Consider the following 11,923-nt stretch of genomic DNA (forward strand, 5'->3'; position numbering starts at 1 on the left):
GGGTGGGTAGGGAAGTGGGGTGGGGGGGTATGGGGGACTTTTGGGATAGCATTGGAAATGTAATTGAGGAAAATACGTAATAAAACAAATATTAAAAAAAATTTCAAAAACTTACATAGTGCACAGTAAAGTCACACACAAAGATTGCACTGAAGCACAAGTCGCTGCACTTAAGACTCTGATGTCTGAAAGCTGAACTCCAGCCTTACACTAATACTTTTTAAGACAGAGGTTCGTGAAACACTATCCACCTTGGTATTTCTTTGAAACAGTCTCTTATTGGCACCTAGGGCTCACCAATTCAACTGGGTTGGCTGGACTAAGCTTCAAGGATCTCCCTGTGTCTACTGCCTGCTCTAGGACTTCAGGCTGCTCCCTCCCACCCCAGCTTTTGACAAGGGCTCTGGGAATCAAACTCAGGGTGCAGCCGAGCACTATTTACCAGCAATACCGTATCTTTTTTTTTAAGTTTATATATATATATATATTTTATTAGGTATTTTCCTCATTTACATTTCAAATGCTATCCCAAAAGTCCCCCATACCCTCCCCCCACCCACTCCCCTACCCACCCACTCCCACTTCTTGGCCCTGGCAATACCATATCTTATTGTTGTTCTGTTTTTAAAGAAAATTACTGACCAGTCTGAGAACTCTATTACTGACATAGTGGAGCCTTATCCTATTTAAAATGTTCCAAAGCTAACCAATAATTAAAATTGTCATGTGGTTAAAATGACCCTTCAAAAATTTAAGTGCCCCAACAAAGCAAGGCAACTTTTTCTTTTTAAACCCAAAACCATATTCCATGGCCAAGGATGCTCATAGCACAACAGATGGTTGAAAACCTTGATAAGCTGAATGAAGACATGGAGAGGAGGCCCTCCTTCCAGCCCGAGTCTTTGACTACATTCCAGTCACTAAAAAGGACACATGGCATAATTGTGTTATCCAAAGAACCACTGTGTCAAGCTGTCAAGTGATCCAAGCTAGAAAATGGGCCTACTCATGACATAGGCTGACAAAAAAAAAAAAAAAAAAAAAGATATAGACTAAGCATTTATGTAAAATGCTTAGAACCAAATTCCAGATTTTAGGGAAATTTTTTAATATTTCCATATAGAGGATGTGATCTCTTTGAGACTGAACCTAGGTCTAAGCATGGAATTTATACTTTACACATACCTAACATTTATAGTCTAAAGGTAATTTTACACAATGTTTTTAGTGTGCCTGTGTCTCTACACCACACCAAATCAAATGGGGAATTATCCTATCAAGAATCAAAACATTTGAAAATTCTGAATTTCACATTCAGATTAGTGCTACTTAACCTATAAAGAAAATAACATTTATACTCACTTTATGGCTTGTGCTCCTGGTCTTTGCACAATAGAAGTACTAAGTCCTTCCACTACAATGTTTAACAGCTCCGGCTTTTGGTGATTTTCTCTTAGAACAATAGACATGCTTTTCAAGTGCACAAAAAACTTCAAGGCTTCAAACTAGAGAATATTCAGAATAAAACAGTGGTGGGGATGAGGAGAGAGGCATAAACAAAACAATCTTATTTGTGTAACTCCTGTGTTCTCAAAACCAAAAGCAATCCTTCGTCTACAATAATAATTTTGTCCAGTTTGGAAATTAAGATAAATGCTGTATTTATAAATACCAAAAAATATCACACAAAAAGTTAGCAACATATAATTGCTGTAAGAATTAGAGCAGGCATATCTAACATTAAAAGATATAAAACAAGAAAACTATCTTACTGTTTTTGGCAAGGTTGGGTCAACTGCTGTTTCACTATAACCAATTGCTTCATAAAGTAACGACTTTTCTTCAGGTGTCAACATTTCTTCCAGAACTAAAATCATAAATAAGGGCAGTATGGTCTCAATACTGACAATGGAAAACAAACATAATTTACCTAGCTTCATGAATAAATGCATTTTAGATTTTTGTCTTATTTGTGTTTGTGAGTGTGTGTTGTGTGTGTGTGTGTTCACCACAGAGTGAGTGTGTGAAGGTAAGAGAATGATTTTAAGGATTTGATTCTCTCCTACTATGTGGGACCTAAAGATCAGATTCAGATCACCAAATTTGGAAACAAATACAATATCTACTCAGACATCTTGCTGGCCTACAAATTTTATTGTTATTATAGTATCTTTTATAAGTAATTCTTATATTTGTGTTGGCAATTTTAGAAATGATTCTGAAGTTACTAATCAAAACTTTGGCAATATAATTTTTTCAATGTTTTGAGCAAATCCTTACTGGCACTGCATTAATCAATACAAAGTGGTAAATAGACTATCTTAATTTTCTCTCAGTTTTCAGATGGATAAACTAGAATTAGCACACCTAACTTAATCATGCTGCCAACAAGTGATAAATCCAGGATGTATCATGTATTTAAGTCCCTAACACTGCCACTCTATGATCTTCATTATTTGAGTAAAAATCACATTGTCAGTTCCCAGATATCCAGAGTCTGAGTCAGAAAGACAGGGCAGCGCCGGGCGTGGTGGCGCACGCCTTTAATCTCAGCACTCGGGAGGCAGAGGCAGGCGGATTTCTGAGTTTGAGGCCAGCCTGGTCTACAAAGTGAGTTCCAGGACAGCCAGGGCTACACAGGGAAACCCTGTCTCGAAAAAAAACCAAAAAAAAAAAAGAAAAGAAAAGAAAAGAAAAGAAAGACAGGGCAATTAAGCTCAGCCTCAGCAACAAACAAAGACCTCAGAGCAAAAACCAAAAACCTGTTTATGTAAAATGGTTAAGGAGCTGAGGCAGCAACTCAGTGGTACAGTGCATGCCAGCAAATAAGCAAGGCCCTGGGCTCACTCCACGGCAAGTACACATACACATCCCAAAAAGAGAGGGAAGAAAAAAAATCTTCCCAAGAAGTAACTTCCAAAAAGCTTTCCAGCAGCTTAGAGCACTGTGCAGTTTGTGTTTATCTTTTACTCCACTACGTGAGCTGCACCAACTGCACACACTGTTCAGCTCTTCTACAGCATCAGGAGGGTTGTTTCAACTATTTGATTAAACATATATTTAAGATAATAGCAATTTTATAATTAACAATTTATCATTATGAATACATAATTACATCTGTTTTAATTTGAAAACTTTTGGAAACACTTTATGTCAACACTTGATTAGCTATACGACTGTAACATGAACTGAACGTACTTCCAGGCTTAACATCTTGTTGTTGATTAGCATTTGATTCGGACCAAGTCCACAACCAGCCAAACCATCCTGCATTATCTTCTGGATCTTTTACTCCTTCTTTGTAAATTTTATATCCAGCTTTCTTTACCTAAAATAAGAAAAATTTCCAATAGAAAAGAAAGCATCCTTGCTTTAGCAATCAAAAGAAATGGAAACAGGATATTTCCAAAATGAATTTATTTTGAGTTGAAAAACATAAATAAATGTATATACTAACAATATAGTACAGTAGCTGTAACATTTACCAAACAAGGCTTTGGAATAATACATGGTTCTCCCTGTGGCCTAACAAGGTACAGAAACTGCAGGCAGGTGGAATTAACTTTGCATCTACATATGAACTCTGAAGTTTTATAAGCCCAATAACTTACAAGCAATTTTTGTCTTATTTTAACAAGTACTACAAAAACTTATATAACATTTTCTCATATAACACACAAAAAGCACATCTGAACTCTCCAGAAAACAGTGTTTTGCAAAATAATAATGATATTACATTAGCTGTCATATTAATACATTTGATTTATTTTTATTAATTTAATGATAATCTGAAATTACCTCAACTTCTGCCTGTTGTCTAGCTATGGTTATATTAAAAACATCCAAAGTTTTCTCCAACTCCTGAAAATATAGGGAAAAATGTGTTAACTGTATATTAATTTTACATATTCGACTTTAGAATATAAGCTACTTACACTAAGGAAAGACAGTGGGAAACAGAAAATAGAAAACCATCAGTATGTTATCTCTTACATCCTTGGATGCAAGACTTATTTACATAAACACACACTGATGCACACCATCTAGGAGCTTGGGAATTAGAACAGAGTAACTTATGAACAGATAAAACGTCCCTGCATGATCACAGCATTACAATCTTTACAAAAATAGATAGAAATTCATTCAAAAAGATACATACATGCACTGTTTAAAATGTCCTTCACCTGGGTTTTAATTTCAAATAAAGGTAAAGATATCAAAACCATTAACTAATGTAGTAAATCCTTCATCTTATAATAATGGCATAGTTTATGGCATTATTAAGATAAATCAAGTAGACAGACATGTACTTGGAATCTGTTTTAAACTACTCTAACATTTCTCCTTCCCCAGTTGTTACAGACAGGGACAGAAACTGAGGCAGTCCTATCCCAACTGTGCCTTCCCATGATGACTTCCAAGTTTCAGGGTCACACTTTCTCCTGTACAACAAGCGACTATGACTTACTTTTCCTCTAGCAAAATAGCATAACACAGAGCTGTGCTATCTAGTATACTTAACAAATTCTGGTTAAGACATAACTAAGGAAAGAAAAAAAACACCTAAAAGGCCTCTCAACCCAAGATTTCCTCATTGCTCCTTGTCTTTAGAAAGTCATCTATGTTAAAACTGAAAGAAAAATGTTAAAATTCTGCAGAATTTTCCACTTAGAAATTCATCTAGACTCAGAATGACTGCATCTCTTTCAAGAAACTAGTCCCCCCAGGTCCATCCAAACTGTACTTTGTCTAAAAGAAAAGGGTCCTTCGATTAAAAATGGTCCTTACTAATGCTCAAAGTCAAGAGTAATACAAAAGTATTATGTAGTTCAAGACAGATAATTAAACATGTTGCTGATAAAAACTATAACTGCCGCCACAAAACTAAGATACAAATTATATGTTTAGGCAGAAAATGAAGGAAGCCCGCCCGTTTAAGGATGAAGGACTAAGGCAGAAGTGCAGGGAGAGAACAGGTGGGTGGAGCCGAGCAGGGATGCACAAGTTCATAGCTAGGAAGGGGCTTACACATACAGAAGAAACTCCACTAACACACAGCGAGACAAGAGCAGAAAGATCTCCTGGATATCAACAAAAGATTAAAAGTGACATAGCAATTGCTTCTGAGACAAAAGATGATAGAAAATGAAGCATCACACTATGATATATATGAATCAAAAATCTTTTACCTGAAAATAATTTAAATTTCAAAAGCTCACTGGAAGATTTCAACAAGTCTTTTATTACACAACTAAAGCAGTAAGTAAAAGTACAAAAATACCCAAATGAGAGAGACAGAGAATGGTCAGTAAAAAGCAGCCTAAGTAATTAAAAAACAGCAGTCACTAAACACTGCGAGAAGGGCCTTGGAAGAGGCTCAGCAGGCTACCTATCTTCATCTCTTGAACTCATATGGTAGGAGGGAAAACAGACTCCAAGTTGTCCTCTGACATGCACCACAGTGAACATGTACACAGAAACACAAATAAATGTTTAAAAAAAAAAAAAAGACAGACAGATAGACTAGGGAGAAACTATGCATAGTAAAATATTCAATGATTGTTTTAAAATGCTAACCTCCAAAGACATGAGAATTTCAGGAGATGGCTTCTTACTTGTTAACTTTTTCTTATAAAATTCTCTGTATCGTTTCATTTTGTATCTATGGTTTCTAATATGCTCCCACGACCACATCCGTAAACTGGGACAAACATTTACTTCAAGAATACTATGTATAGCATAAGCCCACCTAGTTAAGAGAGAAAGAGAGAGACCCCATACTTACACCCAAATCAACAATACCAAAACAACTTAATTTGTCTTCTCTAACATGAATAACAACTACAATAAGGAGACTATAAAAACAGTATGCTATCTAAACAATCTATAATATTCCATTGATTATTACCATATGTTACAACATAAAAATAAAACATTCAATTTTGCTTTTTTTAAAAAAAAAAACTGTATAACTTAAGGCATAAGGGGAAAATTTGTCAATAATTACAGAAAAAGTTACCTAAAAGAAGGGCTAGAAGTTCTAGAAATTGAGCTATAACTTAAAAAGTAAGATTTTAAAATTTTAAAAATGAAATTACAGCTAAGACTCTCAGAACCATCTCAGGTACTAAAGTTCAAGCTAACACAGGTCTAAAGTGTCAATAGGGAAGTCTGGAGAGGGAACGCTAGACTGATCCTTCTACAGTACATGAAAGTACAGTACTTTAAGATTTCTACTTGTAAATTCCACTTTGAAGAATTTCTGGAATCAATTCATTAACAAATAAATCTGTATTTATTTCTAGCCCCCAATTAGTTTGCATCAACTCTTAGAATAGCTTTTAAAAAAAAATAGTAAATCTGGCTTTGATACATTCGTAACTATTAGAAATGTTAGAAATAATGGACGTTTGCTAAAACTTCCCAAAAACCAAAGTGCTCACCACTCTTTGGCGTGGAGGTGGAGAGGCACACTGGGCTTGAACTTCCTGTACGGCTGGTTTTGTGTCATCATGTCAATTGACTCGAGAAGCTCCATGAGACTGAAATACTAGGAAAAGACAGTTACAACTCTTACATCTTTCCGGGTTCCTGTTCAGCTACTCAAGGAGAAAATTAAATTATCAAGTTTTTAAGGACATGTTACAAAACTATGAATTTCAGAAAACACTTAAATCTCAACATTGTTTTTATCAAACAGTAAGTCAATCTAAATGTCATCAAAGGAAATCACCTGTGGTTTATTAAACTCAATTGCTATGGTATGTAAATCAACAGCCAGGTTTATTTTGGGGTCAGAAAAGTCAAAATCTGATCGTCGATTCATCTGAAGTTTGGCACTAGCTGATATAGGTCGAAAAACTGAAAAATAATACAAAATGAAAAAAATTAGAGTTCTATTTAAAACCTCTTCAAGCACTAAATAGATCTACACTAAAGATCTTTGAACCTCTACCACAGCCCCTCCACAGCCCCAGTACCCACACTGCTTTGTTTGGTTAGACACAAGTTAGTTAAGAAGATTCCATTTCAGTTCTAGATTTAATCTAGAGAATAATAGAAATTTTAAGACTGTATTAATCACTGATTCTACTTTATGATAATCTTTGTGTAAACTCCTATTATTCCTTTCAATTGGCAAACATGTGCCCAGGATTAGCAGCCAGATCAAATGACAGCACCAACAGTAACAAGTGTACGCAGGAGGGCAGCAAAAGTGTGATCTACACACGGCCCAATACTGAATCATAGTCTAAGTTGTATATAACAACATTACATAGTTGTTCTGATCACCCCAGCACATCTTTTATACAGTAAACATAAATATGCTGTGTGAATACAAATCCATACTTGAACACTACAAATCTATGCACCATTGATTTGCCGCCTCTCTTCCACCCTTCACCTTTGACTTATATTCTCAGTTCCAATCTTACCCTGCTGAAATTAAAGCTCATTTTATTTCTTCCTTATTTTAATAGACACAAACACAAAAGTTACACATATTAATGTGATCCATGTACTATTTTGACATGTATACCTTGCAATTATACACTGGTATAATTATGTTAGTTAGTATAATTAATGTAAACATTAGTTATTAGCAGTTCAAACATATCTGCTTAATTTTTCAATTTTGTTGATGGTAAAAATTTTAATAGATTTTTTTTCTCACTTTTTTTTCAAATTTTTATTAGATATTTTCTTCATTTACATTTCAAAGGCTAACCTGAAAGTCCCCTATACCCTCCTCCTGCCCTGCTCCCCTATCCACCCACGCCCACTTCTTGGCCCTGGCATTCCCCTGTACTGGGGCATATAAAGTTTGCAAGACCAAGGGGCCTCACTTCCCAATGAAGGCCAACTAGGCCAGCTTCTGCTACATATGCAGCTAGAGACACAAGCTCCGGGGGTACTGGTTAGTTCATATTGTTGTTCCACCTATAGGGTTGCAGTTCCCTTCAGCTCCTTGGGCACTTTCTCCAGCTCCTCCATTGGGGAGCTAATCGTAAATGGGCTATTTATTTTTTTTTCTAAATAAACTTTGTATAAGTATACATAAAAAGAAATGTACACTTCTAATAAGCTTCCAAGTGATGATAATGCTACTAATCTGAACCATACTTCAAAAAGATGCAGATGCAGACCATCATTTTGTAGCCTCTTCTCTCTTCAGATGCCTTCAATGCTAAGATGGTTTTAGCATGCTTGCATGCATACTCTGAAGAGAAACTCCATGAACTCCTACTCCATCCTTATTTAGTCAATGCACAGATTCTTCTCTTACAACTAAACTGTCTTACAAGATGAACTGATTACGTCCTGTCCCTAAAAATCCACTCCCACTTATGCAACAGATACCAACCCCTTCTTCCACATCAATCAAGAAACCTTCCCAAATCTCTTTATCATTAAAAGTTCAGGTTCTACTGAATTATTCCTAGCTCAATATATAAAAGCCTATATTTATCCCAATAACTAGGAGAAAGGAAAGGAGAGTAGGTAGAAGGCAAGAGAGATGAGTATGCAGCTATCAACTTATGAACATCAAATTCACTTTTCAATGCTTATTAAAAAAAAAGGAAAAATAGTTTTAGGCCATTAGCATTTTAGTATTTTTTTCCTTTACCAGCTGGCATAATGCTATGTTAAGAGAATCAACAGGAGTTATACTGTCAGGTCCCAGCATGTTCATTTAACAGACTTCTACAGAGGAAGGTTCACTACACCTAACTCTGATAGAAGATGGCTTCCCCAGTGTCAGGTTCCTACTGCACAAAGGACTTCCTCAGTATCAGCCTTCTGCACTACACAGCAGCTAACAGTAGCCAGGAACGTGCTAAGACAGTCCTACATTGAGCACAGCCAGAACATACAGTTCCATGAGGCCTCACTAGTTACAGAGGTCAATTTCCGCCCAGTTTTGCTAACGGAGTAGTACAGAAACATTCTGACCCTCGACAATGTTCATGGATAGATGGTCTTCTTTAGAACACAGGGTTCCTCAGATTTAGGATCCATTCCTTTTGTCTGTCATTCCTACATCATTCCTGTAGCATTCTTTCTACTTTCCACCATCTGATTCTATTATCCAAATCTCCATTTACAGTTATTATTTTCTTTCTTCAATTAGCTCTGACTAATCCACAGATTAGTCAAATCTAAATGTATCTGAGAATCACAAACATGTAATAGTTATCTGACTTCTTATTTCCTCTGAGAAGGAAATAGGAACAAAACTAATTTTAAAATACTGAGAATAAGATTCTGTCAAAGGAACCAGGTATATAGCTCAGTAACAATCAATCTCCAGAACTGAAAACAAAAGACAAAGGCAGCAATAACAAAACCTGCCAGAGTTCGCAGAAGTGACAGCTAAGGAAATTATGAAAAGATTATAAAAAAAAACCATAGCAATACATAAAGGAAACTTTCACGGAGGCCAACAACACTCTGAAGAATGACTTTCTATGCCTTACAATATCAGGAAGAAAATTCAAGAACTAAGTTAAGCATGAACAGTTAACATTGAATATCTGCAAAGCTAAGAAATATTTTAAAATAATTTTTTCCTCTATATTTTAGTAATTATCTTATCATTATAAAAGTAATACACAGGCCAGACACAGAGACACATGCCTTTAATCCCAGCACTTGGAAGGCTGAGGCAGGAGGATCTATCTTCTCTGTGCATTTGTTATCACCCTAAACTATACAGTGAGTACCATATGGCCAGTGCTACACCAAGTGGGGGCCAGAGGGTTATATATGCTCACTTAAAATAACAATAAAAGAAGTACATTTTTAAGTGAGATATATCTTTAATTATAGCCTTTAGGTAAGGCAGATAGACTGGTATAAGTTTGATGCAAGCCTGGGCTACTGAATGAGAGTTTGTCTCAAAAACATATATATATTTGGATACTTTATAAACAAAAAGATTATAACACCACTACAGCTATACTACCTAGCTATTAAACTGTACTTAGGATTCTGAAATGTCTTAATAAACATCACTATAATCAATATTGAATAGTAATTAAGGTTTAACACAATTCATTAACATTCTGTGAGTTAGATGTTTTCTCCTAGTTTTGAAATATAACTAAAAATTCCAATAAAATATGTTAAAAAGATTATATTTTGATTTTAATAAGGTGAAAAGTATGCATATATATACATATATATATATACTGAATGTATATATATTGAACTAGAAAATTTAATATAAAATAACCCAGTATATCAGCAATATTAACATAATAGTTTTACTAATTTTTCTAATTATATTTTTATTTTATCTAATAACTTACCAAAATCATAACCTTCTGGAACAATATTTTCATTCACAATACCATTTTTCAAGGCTTTCTAGTAAAAGACAAATAGTTGTTATTTATATTTATGCAAATATACCTTTATCCTACAAATTTCTATTATCTACATGAGTATTTAAAAGCAACTGAAAAATAATTCAAAATGTATTATTAACTATTATGAAAGAATGCTCCAGTTAATTATGTTTCTAAAACTCCTACTGGATTTTGTTTAGAAGCAATACTAGATCTAGGATTGGTAGGAGTTAAGCATTATACAAAATATAATACAACAAATATGCACATAAATATCTATCTACTTACCAGCGATTCATCATAATCATTCAGATAAAACAGCTCAGAGTTCACATTCCAGTAAGCAAAGAGATTATCTAAGCGGATTAGCTGAAAATAAAAAGGTTGTCTGTTACTTTTTTAAAAGAATTTTTAAGTTTTGCTATGCTCAGAAGTAATGTAAATAGACCTAATTCACATGTTTACACACACAAATCATCATTTGTCTAAAATTCCCTTTTATCAAGTCCATAGGATAGAATTGATTTTACCTTCCGGACTAGCTTTTCAGTATTATCATGTAAACATGGGATCCAGTTTTGGTCAGTTGTCTGAAGAGGAGTGTGAAAAAAGAACATTATATATAATAAGCAGATCATTATCATACCCTAAGATCAATTTCCCATGAAAATGCCTTTGAAAAGTTATCTATCATTTAGTCAACAATAGTATTATCAGACCACTCACACTAACCCTTTGCTTTCAAAGAACTCACTGGTCAAATACAAACAGAAATGAGCAATTTCAAACAGGTAATTTTGGAGGCCCAATATACAACAGACAAAACATGGCAAAAAAAAAAAAAAAAAAAAGAATCAAATCAAGCTCAAAGGCATGCCAGATATGAAGATATGATGACTAACCTAACACTTGTTCAAAGAACTCCTTTCAAAAGCTTTATAATCACCATAGGCTATATATACCATATATACATATATATACCATATACTACTTATTGTAAGGCAAGACAATAGAGTAGGTTCTGTTAGCTTGTTTGTTTTGGTTTTATTTCTTTGTTTTAAATTGATTGGCTTTGTTTTGTTTTTCTTTTTGTTTTTGTTCATATTTTTAAAGATGCCCAAGATATGGTCGGAGAATAAACACAGGAAGGAAAAGTAAAAATCCAAATGTTACTTAGGGTCAGATTTCAAAGATTTTATACACACTAAAGACAAGACTCCAGATTTTAAACTCAAAATAATCAGTCACTGAAGACAGGGCCAGGTGCCTGAAGAATCTTTATCAAGGAATGCTGCAGAAGGCCCCAGGTTCAAACCAAAACAATTAAAAGTTTTAGAAATAAGAAATGGGAGATACAGTAATCAAATCTTTATTTGTATATGATTTTTTTCTTTCAGAACAGGGTTCAGTTATGGAGCCCAGCTGGCCTTGAGCTCATGCTGCTGCTTCAGCTTCCAGAGTGTTGGCTAACACCTTGCCCGCTGCTCTGTGAAGAACTGATTGCTAGATCTTTGGTATTAGAGATGGGCCCGCTGCTCTGTGAAGAACTGATTGCTAGATCTTTGGTATTA

General features: G+C 34.8%; 1 protein-coding gene across 3 annotated transcripts in view; it reads right to left on the reverse strand.

Annotated features, from left to right (window-relative positions):
• Window positions 1–11,923, reverse strand: part of Vps13a (vacuolar protein sorting 13 homolog A) — a 168,703-nt gene that overhangs the window by 126,121 nt on the left and 30,659 nt on the right. For all 3 annotated transcript variants that reach the window (XM_021151796.1, XM_021151798.2, XM_021151797.1), the window contains exons 8-17: window positions 10,883–10,942; window positions 10,641–10,721; window positions 10,314–10,371; window positions 6,734–6,861; window positions 6,444–6,550; window positions 5,578–5,749; window positions 3,799–3,861; window positions 3,199–3,328; window positions 1,773–1,867; window positions 1,363–1,505 (exon numbers count right to left, since the gene is read on the reverse strand). In XM_021151796.1, coding sequence (XP_021007455.1) covers window positions 1,363–1,505; window positions 1,773–1,867; window positions 3,199–3,328; window positions 3,799–3,861; window positions 5,578–5,749; window positions 6,444–6,550; window positions 6,734–6,861; window positions 10,314–10,371; window positions 10,641–10,721; window positions 10,883–10,942 — 1,037 coding nt within the window. The remainder of the gene's footprint in view (window positions 1–1,362; window positions 1,506–1,772; window positions 1,868–3,198; window positions 3,329–3,798; window positions 3,862–5,577; window positions 5,750–6,443; window positions 6,551–6,733; window positions 6,862–10,313; window positions 10,372–10,640; window positions 10,722–10,882; window positions 10,943–11,923) is intronic.

The sequence above is a fragment of the Mus caroli genome, chromosome 19, assembly GCF_900094665.2.
Source record: "Mus caroli chromosome 19, CAROLI_EIJ_v1.1, whole genome shotgun sequence".
Taxonomy (NCBI): domain Eukaryota; kingdom Metazoa; phylum Chordata; class Mammalia; order Rodentia; family Muridae; genus Mus; species Mus caroli.